Source organism: Pezoporus occidentalis, unplaced genomic scaffold (assembly GCF_034315485.1).
Source record: "Pezoporus occidentalis ecotype Australia unplaced genomic scaffold, CSIRO_AGI_Poc_V1 ctg120, whole genome shotgun sequence".
In the NCBI taxonomy this organism is placed as follows: domain Eukaryota; kingdom Metazoa; phylum Chordata; class Aves; order Psittaciformes; family Psittacidae; genus Pezoporus; species Pezoporus occidentalis.
In genome coordinates, this window is record NW_026912995.1 from 588,694 (window position 1) to 609,881 (window position 21,188).

Here is a 21,188-nt window from a genome sequence, read left to right on the forward strand (position 1 = left end):
TCTGTCTCCAGATGAATTTTAAGTGAGCTTTGTATTACTGAAAATTTTCTGGCATAGCTTTTAACATAAAAAAGTCCTTTAAAAAAATTACAAGAATATATCACGTAATTGTTATCTTTGTAGATACTGCCGTGGAGAAATCTGTATACTAGAAATGCACAAAAAGCTTATTCTAGCAATGTTCATGTGATGTGTGTAAGCTGAGGGATATTTTAGGTGTATTAATTGTTAATGTTCCTTCAATGCTAAGTATCAACAAAGACTGCCTACCTAGTTCTGTGCTGCTTTACTTCACTGCGTTGATTCTTTTGGATATATTTAACTGAAGAAGAAAAACAAATCGGGACAGAGGAGAATAAGCAATAAAAATAAATTCACATTCTAAACATCTGTATTATCTTCCTAAAAATCTGTAGAATTGTCTGGATGTCCACAGTTACACATAGCATCATTTGGTCATTGCCTTCACACAGTTTATTTCAGGCTATTTAAATAGATTTTCTTCCCTGTGTGCTGATGGTAGCATGTGATGACATTTTTGTTTGTGTAGGATGGTGCTGCCAGTACTATTTTGCAGCAGCACCAGCATGCCACAGTGCTCTACCTGTGCCTGCCTGCCTTTTCTCTGCCAGCAGAATTTATATACGCACTAAGGCATCAAAACCACATTTTGATGGTATCAACACTGTTAGACTTTAAATGTTGCTTTGAGGTTTGTTAATGTTTTCAGTCTTTCAGTGTTTGTTTATTACATTCAGTAAGTTCATTTATGTGAAGTAACCTATCTCTGTGGGCTATTTTTGTGTAGTAATATCCCTCTTTAAGACCACTGATTCTTTTTACATTGTAAACATGCATGTATTGGTAAGGTAATCTATTACATGCAATGTTGGAGTGTGTAGAGCTGATATGAAGGATACTTGCCTCGTATACATGGATCTGACCATATACAGGTATTTCTGCCAGGCATTGTGCTTTCTATACAGCACATCCAAAGCGATGACATATGTCCAGCTGCTACTGAACCCATAGGAACTGAAATGGTGGGCTGCTAATTAACATTGAGTAGGCTTGTCAGCTAAACCTATGGAAGAAGGTATTTTCAATGTTCTTTAAAAATACTGCAAAGGATATAAAAAAATTAAAAAAGGAAAACCACTGAGAATCTATACATGTGCTGAAAATTTTTACTTCAACCCAATTGCAAAAGAGTTAATTCAGAACCTTTCTTAGGAAAGAAATAAAGGGGAGAGAATAATAATACCATGTGGGCCAATGCAATTTCCAAATACTCAGTGCTACTAAGATTTAAGCAAACAGAAATTACTTGTGTCACTTGGAAGTTAGTGCCACCCTAGCACTGTATGTGGAGAGGAGGACTAAACAGGCAGTTTTACAAGGTAGACAGACTGTGGTCAGGATTGGCGAGACAAATATTTGTAAATGATTACATCATGTCTTAAGTACTAAAAGCATGTAGGGATACTAGAACTAATGCATTAAAATGGCTTTACAGCACCCATATTTATGTGGCTGCCATGCCCTCAGTCAAAGAGGGAGACAAAAAGGGAAAGGATTTACATACATCTTTACATATGCATACACAACATTTTATAGCCAGTTTGACTTGACTTCTTAGAATTTATCCTTTCTTTACAAACACAGGAATTGCAAAGTTAAGTAAGAGTTTAGGTAAAGTTTGATGTATTCCTGTCAGTGTTTCCTTCTTAAAGAAATGAAAATGGCTACTAAAAACAACAGATGCTGCATGAACAGTTGAAGCAAAGATATTATTTTTTCCCGCACTACCTAAGAGCAGAGAAGTTCACTCAACTTCCACTGTTGAAAAATTTGCTGCTAAAGCAGCATCACTTACCAGTAATAATAGAAAAAAAAAAGGAGTGGTGTGCTTGATATGTAATAGTCACGTATCTGGCAACTAAATGTTCCTGATACACGCTTGGTTTTGACAGGACGTGAGTGGATTTGCTATCACAGGTAAATACCAGCAAACGAAACCTAATTTGCTAAACATTGCACTATAGAGACAGTAGACTCCCAGGTCGCTCCTGAAAAATGAATTGGCTTAGCAAGAAGAGCACTGATATTGCCAGGACTGGCTTCTTCCTCCCTTCCTCTCCATCTCCTCCTCTTTTCTTTTTCTTTTTTTTTTCCCCCACAGTTGCATATTTTGCTTTTCCTTTTTTTTTTACTTTCACTTGCTATTGATCCCTAGTACAACAATGGACAACAGCACTGGAAAACACATCCATTATCTCCCTCCACCTTCATAACGTACTACACTCCATAGTGAACAAATTGAGTAAAGAAGGTCAACAACAGAAAAAAACAGAGAAAGTTTTCATGGCTCTCATTTGAATAAACTGTACTGTCCATCTGCTTTTTCAATTACACCATAAAAGTAAATAAACAAGAGAACCACTATGAAGTAGTAATCAAAGAGTAAATTAAATCTAGTTTTCTTCCTTTGCTCTTAACAAAGCAGTTTTAATATTCAGAGAAGGTTTTCTAACATACACCTACTTTTTAGGCTTAATCTTGTTTTCTGAAGGCGAGAACTGGGGAAGAGACTGCCAGACTGCATTGCAATAAACACAATACATAAACAATATAAAGTATAAAAATTACCAATATGAGCCAAACACCTTTGAGATCCCAAATATATGCTAAAATTTCAAACAGCCATACCCAGAGTTAGCAGACACTCCCAGTCAATCTCATTTTTCTATCTGTCTCCTGTAACTGCTTCAGAGATGAAGATACTATACATTACCAAACCCCAGGAGCTTTTCAAGCTTTACTTGAAAAGCAAGTGGTACATTATGGCTTTAAATTCTGAAATCTGCAGGGACTATAAAACAGAGTAAATTAGTTGGCTGGGTAATAAAGACAGGACCTGATCCCACAGTGATGAAAGAATTTCCCCTTGTTTCCAAACGACTGGTTCAGCCAGCTAGCTGAAGTATTAAAAAAAAAAAAAAGACTACTATAACCCCAACTTATTAAAACAGCGTGACCTTTGTCAATGCAGAAATGGGGGAACGGGGGTGAGCCCAGAAACCTGACAGAACAAGTGCTTTTGTTTAAATGCTCTAGATAAGGACTCAAGATGTCTTACCTTTTTTTTTTTCCAAACCTAAAGAAGCTTTCAATTAATATAATTTTAAGCATCAAAAAAGACAGAACTCTATTATCATAATGTTAATGAGAAGCGAGGAGGATACAGTAATCAAACTTTCATAAAAGACTCCCCTACAACTTCTATCTCAAATTACAGTTGCACATTTCACATTTGATCCAGACCCTTGCCAACTTTAGGTTGTCACACCATTCTTATGATTGAAATAACTCTTTATGGTGCACATATACAAAGCAAAACCAAAGTTGTTTGACGGGAACGTGTTGATGAGCATGGGACTGAGAAACTGAAAGAAGCGGTTAACAAAATGGGCAGGAGGTCTAAATATATGAGCATGGCAATAATGCAGCTTCACATATTAGTTTTCTCACCCCCATGTAGACTTTGCAGAACGCGTTGCTAAAATCACTGTGAATACAGGCTGACCTACAGGACATGGCTGTGCCATGTAGCAACTTAGCCCTACAACAGAGCAAAGCTTCTTCCCACTTTCAAACGCAGCAATCTGATTCAAGTACGACCTCAGACACTTCAGGCTTTGGAATTTCTAGGCAACCAATCATCTACGCAATTTCAGTTGCAAAAGTAATCTTTGCAGTATATTACAAATAATAACCCTTCTTTAAAACTGAAGCCCTTATGACATTTATTGCATTTCAAGAACTTGTCACTATCTGATATGAATTGAAATATTTCCTTTATCAAGTCCAAATATATTTCTTCTTTCGCAAGTACCACCATTTTCTTTAGAGCAATGAGAGGCAAAAGCTTCAAAAGGATTCCTGTAACCTGCTTAATGTTTTTGTAACTACAAAGATCTCTAGAGTTGCCACTAGGTTATTTAAAAAAAAATAAAAATCAAAACAATATGGAAGGATATCTGCATACAGGTACAGAGATGTAAAAGCCGCATGACTCTCAGATAATTCCATGCTCAAAGTGTCTTATTAAAATGCTTTATAAAAATATTTTATATGGATTCTCTTTAAAAAAAAAAGATGAAAAGGATAAGGGTATGACATTGTAAAGAAAATTTAAAAAAACTGGTTTCTACTCAACATTTAATTTCTTAACAGAAGCAAGACATTTGCTAAGAGGGGATACGAGATCAAATTCTACAGTCATCCCATTTAAAATATGTACAGACACAGTCACATGTGCACTTGCATGTGCACACTCACATGCACACACACACACACACACGCAGACCTTCAGCTGAAGCAACTGTGATCTAATCTTCTCTAATGAAGCAAGAAATCATTAATTCTAATTCTGGTTTTGGAGCAATTGTGCTACCCTCAAGAAGGGTAACACTGGGAATTGTAGAATCATAGAATGGTTAGGGTTGGAAACGAGGTTTTTTGTGCGTGTGATATGGTGAAATCACCCTTTATTTATGGCAACATACTAGACATATTTAGAGGTATTTTAAATGAACAGTTTCTGTAATAGAATGTAAAAGGTTACAATCTACAACAGAGCAGTTTCTGTAAGTTCAAACAGATTTTAATTATTATTATGTATACATGCATTAATGATTATTCAGTGCTTCAAGATATGAACTTCACTGCCCAGGAGCCTGTTATATTCCAAGTGTAAACAACAGACTCACACACATTTCAAGATCCTATATATTGGCTTGCTCAGCTGAATTCTTCTGCCACATACAGCATCCATTATATATTAACCACACGTTCTTATTGCAGATGGCTGGTGATAAAACACAGCTAATAACCCAGTATCTGTGTTTCCCAAAACATTTCAAATGCACAGACTTATCACCACCGATTCATCCTGCCTTAAATGAAGACAAACAGAAATGCTACAAAAGGCCTCCACAGTGTCTAACCTAGGGAAATATAATGTAAAAACAAACCGGTGACAACTAAATATTTTCACTGAAACTGCTGAAACAGGTTTTGTTGGTTGGTTGGCTGGCTTGTACGATGTGTGTTTTCTTTATAGAGGCAGTGAGATTTGGGGGGTGGAGGGGTGTGGTGTTATTTTTCCTTTCGTGACTCATCCAGCATGAAGTTTTTCTACAAGAAAATGTTCCAAAAATATAAAGTGATACTCAGAATAGTAGTACGTATGCAGATGAATTACTACACTCTACAACGTTGACTGACAAAAACCACCACCGAAAATGAAAACAGGCATCACGCAAACAGAAACATGATGGCATATTCAGGCAAAGATTGTTTGTTGTTTCCCCTTAACAGTTCTATTATTTTATCCCATAGGATATTTTCATCCCGATATTTCAGATTTCTTGTATAATATGAATGGAAACATCAAGAACAGAGGATACTTAAAACAGTAATAGGTTCACAAGGGGTGGAAAGGAGAAAAAAATGAAGTAAAAGGCTTTGCTTTTTTTTCTCCTTTTCATTGTAAATTTTAATTTTGGTGTTTTGTTTTAGCTGAGGTTCTCTACAGTAACAGGAAGATATGGGGGCGCGTGAATGATATTTTTGGCGGTGGGGGTGGAGGATTGGCTTTGCTCTCGATTCCAGGGTTTGCCGAGCGCTGAGGAGCAGTGATCACTGTCCCATAACTGCAACATCACTGCAGCGTTTCCTCCGGTTTGACAACTGCCAAGTGTGGCGCCGGTGCACAGCACACACCAGAAGCTCTCCCCCCTTCCCCTCCGGAAAAGCGAAGAGGGCTTTCCACCTGAGTGACCAGCCTGACGGACGGCCGCCGCGGCCATCACGCTCGCAGGATGAGCCAGCTCCCATGAGCTGCCCACGCTGCCAGGCCAAAGAAACCATGATGATGGTGAGGTGGCCGAGCCAAGGCAGCCCCACAGGACCTTTTAAGGCAGAGGTGGCAGCGTCCAGCTATGACCATAGGCCACAGAAGAACCCTCGTGTTGAGCAGGACTACAGGAGGTCCCTTTATCAGCGTGCAACATCAGCACTGTGGTACTGACAGCCACCCACTGTTTCTCTTCTCAGAGCTGCTGAGATTGGTCGCAACTGATTTATCTTATGCTAGATTATTAACTCAATGATAAACACAAGCAAAAGTTGCTTTGGATAGGTATGCCTGTTCTAAGTGCAAAATGCCAACATATTAGAGCACTTAACAAAAATTCACTATTTTCATTGGCTTTTGGCTTACTCTATAAACATACTACATCATTTTGTAGGATTTTTATTATTATTATTACCATTCCATATTCCCGTTCAACTTGAAATGATGAATACAAAACCGACCCAATAAGTAACAAATGTATCCACGGTGACCAAACAACAAATTCTAAAGCACAGCACGGTGAGTGAAAATTAATAGTTATTAAAACCACTCCATCAAAATTCTGGTGCAATATAAAAGAAAGGCTTGTGCAATTACAAGGGTCACAATAAGTTTAGTTATTTGAAGGCTCAGCTCAAATATTAGAATATACATATTAGAATGTAGTAGAATAGTAGAATAGCTCAGCCCAAAATCTTCTTGAAGACTTCAGCTTTAAAGAAAGCAATAAACACTATACTGATTCCTGAATTTAACACCTTTTCTCTCTGATTGTTAAGAACCTCACTTCACCCATTAACTCATGCTGTATAGTAATCACACTTTTGGAAGGTTAGGTCCATGGTAGTTTATTCCATATTTATTTCAATCTTAACCCTGTACATGTGTGTTCCCATTATGCCACCTTCCCTCAGCAGCAATTAAACAAGATGCCCAGAAAATCATGCAAGATGAATACAAACATGCAGAAATGCTTTCTTTTTCTTTCCTTCCTATACTTCTGGTAGCCTAATAGTAGAATATCCCGAGACAAGAAAAAAAAAACCACAGAATTCTTCACTAATAGTAAATTATTTTTTTTTCCTCAGAAAATACAAAATCCTGATATTGTCCACATGATGTCTATAGCAATTTTAAGTCAAAATAGGTGTGCGATGTATGCAATCAAGCTTTCACCCGGCTGTGTGCCATACTGCTTTGTGCAGTAAGTGTTACAACAGGGACAGGTGAGATTACAGATGTTCTGGCTTCTCACAGACGGAGCAGGAAAACACCCAGCACAGCCACAGGTAAACATTATCCCCATCGACTCATGCTTTGTTATGCAAAAGACAGAAACAAGAACATTTGTTTGAAACTTCAGATTAAAGGAAGCCTCAGACTGAACAAAGCAGACTGAGAACCTGCCTAACAGAAACTTTCAGCTCTACTCTCAGAAGTGAAATTTCCTACAGAGCAGAAAGAAAACACAATCCAGTCTGTTCCAGTTAAAAACCTGTGTTGCACCAGAAAACAAATATGCATGTAGAACAGTGGTTTATATTTTTTTCAAAGGAGTTACACCAAAATAAGTTTGATCATTGTCACATGGTTCTGAAAATTATATACAGAAAAAAAGATAGAATTAAGTACCACACAGCTAGCATATTCCTAATACCCTAACCCTTATAACTTCAGGATACCATAACTTCTAATCCTAGTACACAGGCAACTGACTGTAAAAAAAAATCCATCTTGTGCTTGCAATGGTAGAAAAATACTTCAAGGTAGAAAAATAACCCAAAAGAAACAAATAAGAAATTAACCTAACGCCAATGTTAAAAAATAGTGAAGAGACTTCATCCAAATACTCAAACCCTATACCATAATGCTTCTCTTTTGTTCCTCAGTCTTTGCAAAACATATCAAAGCTAAAACATTGCACGTTTATCTCTGAAAGGGACTCTGAACAGTTCTGACAACACAGCCAATGTGTATTTTTTCTGTTAGGGCAGACAAAATCAATCTGCATTAACAACTGATGGGTTTCACTGTTAAAGACACCCCCCCCCCCCCCAGTATTTTTTTATTTTATGAAAATAAGAAAATAATACATAGCATGTCAGAAAGCACAGTACTCTTGTGCCAGGGCTCAAGAATATTACAGAAGTTCATCTGTTCAAGTTTGAAGAGAACTCCTGATTCAATATTTAATGAAACTGGGAAAGCTGCTTAATGTCCCAGAAATCCTCCAACTCTCTGCTCTGTGTTCACTATAAGTATTATGCAGCTATAAATTAACACTGAAGCTCGATGAGATTTCAAGTAGTCAGGAATAGTATTTTTCCATCACACAACCCAATTTCCTATTTCTTTTTCTTGCTATTTAGCAGCACCAACTTGCAGCATTATATCGCAATTGTACCTCCCAGCTCAGTTCTGCAGCACTAGCACTACACTGCTTAGACACAGGTCTATGCTCCAGCATGTTTTTAGGGTACGCAGCCAGCTCAGCTGTAAGCCTAAGGAAGATTTCCATCAAGCAACAAAACTAAACTCTGCACAAATATTTCACAGCTCCAAAACCTCTAAAGGCTTAAAATAACATGCATTTTGTGGTATGCTAGGAGCCAGCTCCACACCGGTGATCTGCATAATGCAGAGTACTTGGCAAACACACCACTGCAAATAAAGGATTGTTTTGCCTTTGCATCTCTGAATTCTTCAAACTAAAAGCTGAATGAAATACCAAGGCTTATTGTGCCTCCCCACCACAGACAGTGCGGTAGCAGCTTGCCCATTACATTAAGTTCGCCTAAAACTTCCCATGCCTCACAACCATTTCTCATCCGCTCTCAGCAGATGAAACACAAGTTCATTTAAAACAAACTGAGTATGAGTTCATCTTATCTGGCTTATTTTTCAAGCTGCTAAAACTGTGCTGTAGCCCACTCAAACAGAAAATTTCTCAGACAATGGAATCCTTTCAAACTGCAAAGCCGACAGGATTCCCCAGTTGTCAGTTTTAGGTGCGTGCCAGCACGACATGTTCTTGAATCTGAAATTTATAATAATCACTCCCATTGATAATGTGAGCAGAAGCAGAATTACATCATAGTTAACACTTACCAAAATACATTATGTTTCTCATTAATCACGCAGTCAGGATCCTACCACTGTGTATTCAGCATTAGCTCCCGCGCAGGGCTGACATGTAAAACGGAGCTTTTTCATTCTACATTATGTGGAAATTTCCCAGCACAAGAAGCGTGAGTGAGCAGTGTGCCTCCTCAGGATGAGCGCTTTGCAGGCAGTCTTATCCCTGGTACAATCCCTGTCTGATTTAGCGTTTACTCCGGCTGCATGCTGCACTGCCCATTCTTACTGTAATCTGACTCCTCCTTCTGATGTCCTTGCTGTGCCTGTGACATCAGGGCTAAGAGTACTACAAACAGATCCTTTCCTTAACGGGCTAGCAACGACATGCTCTAAAATCACAGTTAACCTAACTCTGGTTTAGGGAAAAATACAAAGAAAAAACCCTTCTAAAAAAAAAACCCTTCTGAAATGGTATGTAATCTTTTGCCCCCCTTTTCTTTTTTCTGGCAGCAAGCTCACTTAGTGACATAACATGCTGAATTGCATAATAGATGGGAAAGACAAAGCGTATATTGTTATTTTTCTTTGAAGGGCAGGCTCCAGGAGAAGCCCGAAGTGCCCCGACTCCCCAACTCCAGTAGAAGGCAAAGATGCTTTGCACTTTGCAAGATCATGTCCCCGGGGACTATTTTTTTTTTTAATAAGTCAATAATTCCATTTAAATAAATGATTTTAATCCAAATGTTGGCTAAAGCTCAGTCTGCCTCTATTTTTAAAAAGCAACTGACAAATAGGTAGCTCAATTTCAGTAGAGCCAAACTGATTTTTTTAAACTATGATTTCTCCGCATGAACAACAAAGCGCAAGGATGGGAGATGCACGACAGCAAGGATTTGTAATGGAGTTTACAACCTTTCACCCTCCAGGTCTCCAGTTCCTTTCTGGCCCAGGTTGATAAGTCATTAGCAGATGGTAGCTATTTTATTGTGCTGTGACAAATGAAGTGGTCCTAAGTTTGTTGTAAATAGGTCCCCGCACAGTCTCTGCTGCTATATGAACTCATAGCAGCTTCAGAGGGAGACTGACCAAAGAAATACCAAAACACTCTCCCCCTTCCGAGCGCAATGCCTTGGGATGGATCTGACACACGCTGGTGTGGCAGTGTGGTGAAGAAGATGCGGTTTGTATTTATGCACGTATTATGTCTTTTCTATGAGTCTATAGAGGACATTGGTTTCCTGCTGTCAGTCTGGCATGTATCACTGACAATACACTTAAACTAGATAAAGGTAAAAAAAAAATGGACAGTATGCCGAAGCATTTATTTCATTATAATAGGTTCTAATGGGATGAATGCTTTTATTCTACAGGAAAGAGGATGGCGGGTGTAATTCATTTAAAGCTCCACTTCTTATTTGTAAAAGCTCCATGCAATAACTATTATTTCATGAGGTCCAATCACTTAGGACAAAATTATGCCACCAGCACAGCAGCCAATGAACGCTCCACTTGCAGCAGAAGAATTAAGGGCCCTGACATACATCACTGCTACGCACGTCTCAGCAGGATTCCTCCGCAGCATTGCTCTCATGAGGTTTCATACTACCTGTATGAAAGTCACCAAGATTAAACACTGCTGGGGGGAACTGGGGCATGAATTTCAGTCCTGTCCCTCACTGAAAGCCCCACAGCTCTCTGTTTCTGATGCCTTGCCTTTCTCAGTGCCCTTTCTTATTCCAACTGCCCCTATGCAGAGGCATACCTGAAATGAGATCAACTGAAAAATAAACAGCTTCACCACTAAAAAAGCACACAGTGCAGAAGCACGCTTTCAGGCCGCAGCGCATGAGGGATGAAGATCAAGACTTCTTGTGTGGTTCACACTTCCCAACAGAAACTTAAATTGCGCAGTTCCTAAATTGCAGTGACAAAATACCACCTAGAAACCCCTGGCGGGGGGGAAAAGAAGTTCTTCAGAAATGATGCCAGGTATTTTAACTAGAGGGTTTGGACAGCAAGTAACAGAGGGTATTTGTGGCACCTTCCTTTCCTCTATTTCATCATTACAATGCTTATTCACTTCTACTGCATAGGGAAGGAGACCTTGCTATTGGAGACAATACCACCCTCCAAGGCTGGTTTAAAATAGCTGAGCCACTCTAATATCTTCTGAGCAGTAGGTATAAGCTACTATTAGGAGCCTTCTGCAGCACAAATATTCCCTCCCTTCCCCATACCGAGGGTAAAATCTCAGAGAATCAATTCACTATGAAATCCTTCAGCTCCTTTGCTAGCTCCAAAGTGCTTTTGCAGAGCCACTGCGTGGTGTCCTTCAGGGCAGTCTGCGCCCAGGCACAGCATTTACCTCTTAGGCTGCATTTACCTTATCACAGAAAAGATTGAGATCATTCTACCAGGAGACACACCCTTCAAGATGTAGGCTACCTCTAGTCTTTTCCTCCAACCTAATATGCCTGATCCGTGCCATCGACAGCCGAGAGCCTGGGTACAGACAGCGCATATCTGTGTAGGGGTACATTTGTAGTCAGGCAACAACCATGATGCCTTTAAACATGCTTTCTTGAGCTGGCTGCTCTGTTACAATACCTGTTGTACCAGTTTGGTGGGGTCTGATGGACAGTGTAAACAGCAAAGTGCCAGATCTATGTATTCTCCACTACTTGGTTCTGAATGTTACTTTCAATTTTGTTTTTCCCTTTAGGATGCAAAACAGTCAGGACTATCTCCCCCCTTTTTGCATCTTATTTGCATTCTTACAATAAGCATACAATTAAAGCAGTCAAAAAGAAACTAAAACAAGAAGTTTTCTTTAATTTCTTGGCATTTCAACTATCAAACACACCCAAGGGAGAAGGAAAAATGGTAGCATCTCCTTGAAAGCAGTCACAGCCCAAATTCACATATTCCATGCCATCATTTGCACACATGCTACATTAATAAACTGCAAAAAGGAGTGTCAAGCAAGGGACAAAGAATAAATTTTATTCCTAGCATAAGATATTGCCACTGCCAGTGAAAGTGAGGATTAGGTTAGTAATTTCAATCGCAAATGGTTGGTGTTTTAACTCAAACCTTAGGACTCTGATGAACACAACCATGGGGAAGTCAGGAGCAACAAAGACGTGTGTGTCTGGAGAGCTGAGTAGACCTGGTCTGGGCATGCAGGATCATGCAAAATAAATGAACAAATGAGCCCATGACGTCAGCCCACGGTGAAAACTCCCAGTCATCAACAAGCCAGCACAGGCTAACCAGCATTTAGCTTTGCTACACATACAAGTCAACTGCAAAATTAACATATTTTCATGCATGATTCATCTATAAAAAAAAAGCCCCCCAAACCAGTACAATTCAGCAACACCATAAACATAACATGAAAAATATACCTTCTGCTGAAACAGCTACCTCACACCTTTATTTCTAATAATAGAAGTAGTTTCTACTCCCCAAAATCCTCTCCTACCAACCTTCTTTTCTTCCTACTAGCATCTCCACCTCGATTTCCTCTGCTCTTTCTCACCTTGACAACCCCACTTTAGTAGAGGGTTTGCCACAGAGGACAGATTTTCAAAATGCAGACTACTCCAAAAGGCATTACCTCCTCAGAATAAACAAAAAGCAAGCTGAGATTACAAATGTCCCAGAAGTGCAACATATTCCCTCCATTTCTCCAGAGCTGGGAAAGCTACAGGATACCCCACTCTCCTGACTTGGTCTAGAGCCAGAAGGCCACTTCGTGAACTAGCTGTGATATCTATGCTTTCTACTCATTTTTATCTATCCACTGATTTACACAATGCCTCTACTGCAAGTATTAAAACCACTCTCAGGCATGTCTTTTGCTGAGACCAATTAATATTTAATATTAATGCATCCAGTTAATTCCCTAGGATTCCTGGAAAACTCTCTTCCAGTTTTGAACTCTCCCAGGAGGCAACTAATATTAGATTTATACCCGGACTTTTACCAGTTGGCTTTGATGAATTTCAATTAGTGAGGCTGACCACAAACCTTTCCTTGCAAATACAGAAGCGTATCAAGGGACTCTGCTGGCAGAAATATAACAGTAGGCAACAAAATATGCTAGTGACACAACATTTTAAGCTTATGCATCATCTGTAGTAGGCTAAAATATCTCTAACACTTGAAATGTTTCCAGATTTTCATAAAACAAATTTTATCTACTGTACAGAGATAGCTATTAAGAATAAAAATGCACTGTGCTAACAGCTGTTTCTGAAAATAAAGGGGATGAAGCAATGTAAATTACAGTTTACCTACTAATTTGCCAAAAGCATCTCAAACCTAAAAGATTCTTGAAAGTAAGTAGCACTAGAACTTCTACAGAATTTGGAAATTTATGTCTTGCTGATAATTCATTCCTAATAGTACTATAGTAACCACAGTGCAGAAATTAAAAACAGCAAACAAGCCACAGCTTTGTAAGGCTCCAAAAGTAACTGAAAGTGTTTCCAAGAGCACATATTTTTGTGCCTCAACTCAAATATACTAAGTACATCAGCTAGAAATTAGGTTTGTTTTTATTTTTTAAGCCATCTGGAGTAGTTTAAGACATACTACACAATAATGTGGATTTTGTGATTCGTTACTAATCTCTTGAGGTTATGTTAAAGGATAAGAAGGGAAGGGGCAAGTTACATTTGTATATTTTAACTAACCATAGAGGCTCATCTTTGGTTTAGCACATTCTCCACTGGCTAAAACTACCAAATGTTTTTTTTACCCTTGACTCAGAAATGTCACTTCTGGAAATCTGCAATATTTGTCACCATTTAACTGCAGCAGTACCCAAAGGAACTCTGTACTGCCACACGTGAATACAACTGGAGGAACTTAATTAATCTTCCTGTCACTTCCATGATGCTTTTCATTAGTTTAGCTGCTATCTGATCAACTGTTCCATTCTCTATTGGAAATGGCTAAACAGAACCTCCTATAAAAGCGTTTTCAAGAGGTAAACAAAGACCCACCTTTGATTTTGAGAGCCTTTACAAATCTTTGCCATGCAGACTTTATCTGTTTAATAACAGTAACTGCAGCACTGTTGTTTTTAAGCAACTGGAATTTTCTACATACAAGGTGTAAGAAATATAAATAGCAACCATATGCATTTTTGTAAGCTTAAAGCTATTCTTGCGGTTTATAGTTTGAGCACAGATGACACGTGTTAATCGAAAGGTCATACTTCTCTGAATTTTCTTTCCATGAATATGGGTAGTTATTACACAAAAAAAACATAATGCTGCAAGCATAAAACCAAACTGACATTTTAAGCAGTATTGCTGCTTATTGTTTTACTAAGTGCCCACTCCTGCCATCTTTTGCTCCTATGCATGTGACAAGATTTGAGATAATTAATATAGATGAGCACAAAAGTGGTGCAGAAGCTTGAGTACATATATTGATACAAATTTTAAAGAGAAAGATGGTCTTAAAGGCAAACAACAAGACCGATAAGCTTGTCTGAGTCCACATCAAAGATATTTTCACACACACACATACAAAAACCCTATTATTTTTTTCACTCAAAGAATGAAAACTGGAACTAGTGATAACATAAATTCCAACACACATAGTCTATCCTTTGTTCCTCTTTCCCTTATTTTATTTCTGTACTGTGTTTAGCACAATTTGTCTAAATAATGTGTGGGTTTTGAGTAGATCACATGTAGACAATCCCTCACTACCTTTGGTGAGGTGAACAAATTAGTGTTTGAATTTTTATATCCATCTTTCTCACACTCTCTACACTTTTGTGACATACATTTCAAGAGTCATCACCATACCCACGCATTGTATTTTCCAAATTTATAAAATTATGGTATATAAATTTAAACTCATAAATGTAGATGTGGGACTGAAAAATTCTGTATAGCTTCTGCACTCCATATTCTTTTATTTTTTGCACTGTGATTTACAGGATGTAATCCATTTGTAAGTCCAACCTGAATTCTGCATTTCTGATTGTACCATCATGAATTAGCTAAATTCAGTATGTAAAGGACCTGTCAATAATCCCTTCTTAATCAGGTGTGTACATGCCATGTGCTGTATGGTGTATTTGTTTCAAAGAAATCAGTAGCCACAACTATGCATATCTATTATTTCTAAAATCATCTTTATCAATCAAACGACAAGTCTCAAGTAACAAGCCCAGATATTACAGTGAAATGGCCTATTTATACTGCCTGTTCTGGCTGTTTATATTTGGTTAAACAAAAATAACTAATATTTATTGCATTATTAATTAGAGACCTTTTCATTTTGCTTATAAATTATAGCGATGTGATTACTGCATACGTGTCAGTTAAATTTCAGAACCATCAAATCATTAGCACGCTGGTATTATTCCCCTGTGGTTTCACATGGGTGCTTTGGGTTTTTTTAGGCAGGGGTGTTGGCGGTGGAAGTTTTTGTTTGGGGTTTCTTTTTTTGGTTGGGCAGTTTGGGGTTTGGTTATTTTTTCTTTCAAGAATGTGCATCGATAAAATGGGAATCTCCTCAGCAAACCTACTGATTCTAAACTGACTTTAGTGCAAGTAACTCCAGCTTGACATCTTCCTGCCTTTCTTCCATGTATTTTGCGAACTGCCTCAGCATACCCATGGCATGAGGACAGTACCAAGCATTTTTCAAAAAACTGAATAAAAATATTTCTTTAACACTTACATCTCTTTCAAATCACTTGTAACAATCTTACTATCTCCATCTAGTGGCTTATAATATTAGGATTTTTGTTCTTATTAGACTAAAAACTTTATTTATTGTCTTTTGCCTTGCCAACCACAGATCTTTCATTTCCTATTTTTGGCTTTCCCTATAAATTTTTCCATACTTTTTGTTTTTAATTTTTATAGATATTATCCACTTCCCCTGTTATGATTTTGTTCCAAGCTGCTTTTTGATTTCCAGTTGCTGTCCTCATTTTGTGCTGAACCAGAACAGACTTCTAGCCAAAACGTTCAATTTTCTGAACATGAAATGACCTTTTTTTGGTGGTCTGGTGGCCCCTAGTTGTTTGAGGAAGTGTCAGTTTTCTTTCCAAGCCTTTCCATACTTTTTCCCAATCAGTTCTGCTCCTCATCTTCAAGAAATAAAACAACTTGAAACACAAAATATGTAAAAGATTTTATCTGCATCCTGTTTGCTGCTATAGAACATAATCAAATCAGTGTTCACACCCTTGAGTCCCTAAATGGAAAAATTTCAAGACACAGACATGAAACAATACTCCTTTATTTTCTTGATGCTGTATAGAGCTGTTTAAAAAAAAAACCCAAACAAACAAAGAAAAAAGCAATGCAGCATGATTTTACATTTCCCAGTGATTACGAAGGCACCGAGCTATGATTTCAATATATAACTGCAAGAGGCAAATGCCAGCAGATGCAATCCCAGGGACCTACAAGGGTCCCTGAGCAGAATGAGTTGAAGAGCAGGTGCAGTGAATTTGAAAGGCCAGATCTGAGAGAGAATACTGGAATAAGAGCCTGTTGTTCTCAGGGTAACAGGGAAAACTGTAAAGTGGACCAAAAGCCTGGGAGCTTGTCTATACAGGGAGAAACAGAAAAGTTTTTATCAGTGGCCCAAAAAGAAGCGTTTGGAGAAGTTTTGCTCTGATTCAAGCTTGGTTTGAGGAAGTTCATCAGGAAGCATTCGTGCCAGTCGTGGGAGCTGGGGTAGCTGGAGCAGTACCAGCAGTTCAGACAGAGATAAGTGAGTGGGTGCAGAACACCTTGGGTTTTATACTGGATTGATAGAGAGAAGCAAAACTACATCAGAGACCTAAGCCAGGAAGGGACACAAACACTCGCAGCTGCACAGCACTACAGCCTCTCTCCTGCTTTGGAAAGCTGAGCTACTTTGCAGCAGCACCCAAAGCATCTGCAAGATGCCAGCATCATGTCTGGAACCAAGAACAGGCAGGAGCTTAAGACACATCCAGCTGTAAGTACCAAAAAAGGAGTCATCTTGACTAAACTAGCCAGTGCTACAGGTGTCTCATGGGGTAACTCATCCCATGGTAAACTGTTATCTGAGAGGAGGAAGATCAGTTCCTCTCTGCAGGTATTCCTTTCCACTGATTCACAGAGGCGTATCAACATTTAACTTTGGTTAGACAATGCACTTTTAGCCAGTTAAAGGTAGGCAGGAGAAATTTCATTTCCAGTGACTATAAAACAGTTTAACTAATCTCACAGAACATCAACATGCTGTGTTTGAATTCCCCTTTAACATCCAAGTTTAATATCCAAGATGTTGCTATCAAAGGAAATGCTAGCGAAAGGTGAGCAAGTTACAATCTATCAGAAACTGCCATGCCAAAAGGGAAGGAGGACAAAATGCCAGCAGACAAAGCACTAATTTGAGGGTATAAAAAGATGCAAGTTACGGTAGTGTTCAACTTTTCATGAGACAGTTTTGAAAAATGTGTATTGTTTTTATTCACACCAACTGAATTTGATTCACGTGTCAATGTGTGAGCATTTTACCCATGCAAAGAAACACAGACAACGAAAAAATTGTCAGTATCAGTGATACTCATTTTTTTTCCATAGTAGATCTCACTATAGGTAGGGTTTGACTCAGAGACTGACACCAATGTTTTTAGGTGTATATGTGGGTGCCTACCTGTGAGCTCAATGTCTAAATTCCCATCAGAGCCAACAGAGATCAAATTGATGCAGTCAACAAAGAAGAGTTACGCACCACATCTGGATATAGACACCAACTTTGGTCGGCCAAGTCTCTCTCCAACCTCCATTAACTGTAACTAGAATTTCACTAATCAAAACGGGAGCTTAAATACCCAACTCACTCACAGATACCTATACACAGGTACCTAACATACGTACTCTTGAGAAACACAAGCTGAATTGCAGCCAAGGCTTCCAAACCTCTCAAAGAGGAGAGACTGGGACCCCTGCAGATTGCTCATACCCATTGAAATTCAGCTCCATCTGGGATCATCACAGCAACTACCAACTGCGCTCAGCAGCACTAAGCAGCAATTTAGAACAGAACATGAACAACACCTGCAAGTGAAACCAGCATGAAATTTATACAAGAAGAACTGAATTATCTCCCAAGGAATTAACTATAACATGAGCTTGAGATAAAAGCCTGGGCTCTTATGTGACCACACAGTGCATTAATATTCCATCTTATGAAGAAAAAGCCCCTCAAACCCCAAACCAAACAAGACCAACAACTGCAAAATACAAGCAAACAAACGAAACCCAACACAGATCAAAAATGCCTGTCTCAAAAATATACCACACTACTCCTGAACGACCAAGCTGGCATCCTACAATAACCATGTTCCACTACAATCCCTGTGGATTAATTTACGCTATTTATGCTTATCTATAAGAAAGAAAATGGGAACATGTCACAAGTGGCTGTTAGATGACATAGCCATTTAGTGTTAATACTGAAAAGAAAAAAATGTTGATGATCACCCAGAAATAATTTATTTCTTTTATATTTCAAAGGCCACAGTACTTTTCTCCTAGAAGGGAGGGAGGGGAGGAAGGTACTGCTGTTTAGGATTCTCCCAATAGTGTTCAAATACATTCCTACTTGGCTTGTAATAATTAACAGTAAAAGGAGAGTTTTCATCTCTGTTCTCACCTTTTGATCTTATTAAGAGAGCCTCCTGCCATTCTAATTCAGAATGACATGTAAGAAAAAAACTCCTGTCTGTATCTGTTCCTGATGTTCTTGTTACATCTTTTTCCTGTACAGTTTCTTTTTGATCTGGCATACCTCTGAATTTAATTATCAGGTTTGAAAACACCTTGCCATAATAGCAGTCTATAAGTAATTCTGTTGCCCACAGCTGAATGAAGACTGTATCCCAAAGACAAGCTCTCTCTTCGATATGCACTTTTCAGAGCCCATCTCAATACAACTGTATTTATGCCAAAATAATTAAGAAATGGATAATTTTGTGACATGACAGCCTTAACAGAGTACTGCTGCTGGTTTTAGATAATTAAGTGATTTGATTTTTAGTCAGTTGGCCACTCAGTAGATCTAAAAATAAGTCTAGTTACTGTAGGTGCCTAAATATGGATGTAGAGACAGAAAATATCAGACCTTACCTCAAAGAACTTTTTCTTGTCTGCACTATATAGATGAACAGTATACCACAGATGAAGGTGTAGATTATAGTTTAACTTCATAATCCTACAATGTACTGACAACTGAAAGAATTTCAGCTAGGTTTGAAAGCCTCAGCTGTATCTCTCCAGACTCTAGATAAGAGGCAACTGTTCCAAGCATACTGACAGTCTATGAACTCATCTTGGACAAGAGGGACTATGTTATACCAACACAATCTCATCTTGCTGGTGTTAAAGGAGGAAAAGCTGGCTGTAGAGATGTCTGTATCTCTGCCTAGCGCTGGGGAATGATCTGCAGATAGCAGAAATAAGATGAGTTTTTCATGAAGATGCATGATGGCATGCTGGACTGCTACACTCACTTCATTTGCAGATCCTCTACTTTCTCTGTATGTAAAGAACTCACTGTCATTTCATCAACATTTATGTTCTGACTGCTCAAACAGACTTGACTGCAATGTAAAAGTGACTTCTAAGCTCATCTGTGGCCTGCAGTGATTTGGCAGTTTAGTTTTGTGCAATAGAAACTGCATCACTTTCAAAAAAGCTTTCACAGAAAATAGTGTAAGAAATAAAAGTCCTCGGTAATATTATTTTAAGCAAAAAGCCTGCCCTGCCTGTTCTATCCCACTAAATATAATTTATCATGTTCTATAAATTGTTGATACTTTTTGTACTGATGCATTTTCATTACTTATCTACCACTTCCTTCCTTGATCACCATCCACCAGAGCATTTAATCAAGTAATTATTTTTACCAAGAGTAATTGTCTATACATTAAAATCCACTGGGCCATGTTTCATATTTGTTTACATGTCTTAAAACCAATGCCTAAGAAGAAATTCAGGAAGCACTCTGCACTAGTAGTGCAATGTTGCATAAAGAATGCACACATGCTCATATACACACCTATTTATATTCAGCCATATGCACACATCTGTGCATGCAGTGTAACATGACAATGCTAGATGCTTTCTCAGATGCATAATTAGCTTGCTGCACAGGTAGTCACATTAGGATTCCTGTTTCTCCTTTACTCTTTCTCATCCTTGCTCAACATGGTGATCTTTCTTTCATCACTGGAAATCAGGGCAATCAAATTTTAGAATTAGGAGTGATAAAATTTGCATTCCATTGTATTATTTTTTACTTTCTATGGAGTATCCCAGAGACATTTGATTAGAATGAGGAAAAGGTTAAATATAATAGTCAAAATTTAACAGGTTACAATATGATTAGTGTTAGGAATTGTCCTTAGTAAAGTCCTAGTGGGTTCCTACTCATTGCTGTTGGACATCAAAATTTGTCATGACTGATTACACCTCTGACTTCTGGGCATCATAACTGTTTTACTCAGGTTAGAAACCTCTTTCCCCCTCCCCCATCCTTGTTAACATCACAATCAATGCATAAGAATAAGAACTAACCATGGTTTTAGTCAAGGTCATTGGAGAGGGTCTTCCATTGAGTATAAGGCCATTGGAGCCACATGAAGGATATGCAGATTAGTCCCAGCTGGAGATTAACCAGCAATCCTCAGGCTACCCAAGGGTCATCCCCCTTACTCAAGGATTAATATCCACAGTTCCAAAGCACATGCTTTACCTCCTATCACCTGTCCTCATCCATTTATTACAGAAATTTAGATTACTGTCTCCTAGACACTTGGTGAGTGCTTTAATAAGCTTCTGATATTATCAATTCCTGTCTTATGCTATGAATGTTTAGCTCTACAAATAAAGACTTCCCGAGGACAAATGATAAAACACAATCTTCAGAATAGCTCTCCTGTGTCAGTGGGTCATGAAGGATAGCTACGACCAAAGGAAATATCTTGGTCTGAATCAAAACAAACAGTTAAATCTCTCCCCAACATCCAGGTAAGGTACTTATAAGTCTAATGTTTTGTTCCCCCTTCCTCCCCCCCCCCCCAAGGTAAAAATGTAAGCACACTGTTAAAATACAATTCTCAACTGAAAAACTCAACCATAACATTGGTGAATAAATTCCTGCTAGCAGA

At 38.5% G+C, this 21,188-nt stretch overlaps 1 protein-coding gene across 4 annotated transcripts in view; it reads right to left on the reverse strand.

Annotated features, from left to right (window-relative positions):
* ZNF385D (zinc finger protein 385D) overlaps positions 1-21,188 on the reverse strand; it is a 423,315-nt gene that overhangs the window by 157,867 nt on the left and 244,260 nt on the right. The window contains exon 1 of one of the 4 annotated variants that reach the window (XM_062607169.1): positions 9,029-9,394. The exons of the other annotated variants lie outside the window; for them this stretch is intronic. Within the exon in view, the coding sequence (XP_062463153.1) occupies positions 9,029-9,050 (22 nt within the window). The 5' untranslated portion in view covers positions 9,051-9,394. Of the gene's footprint in view, positions 1-9,028; positions 9,395-21,188 lie in introns of those variants that run through there. 4 annotated transcript variants of the gene reach the window in all.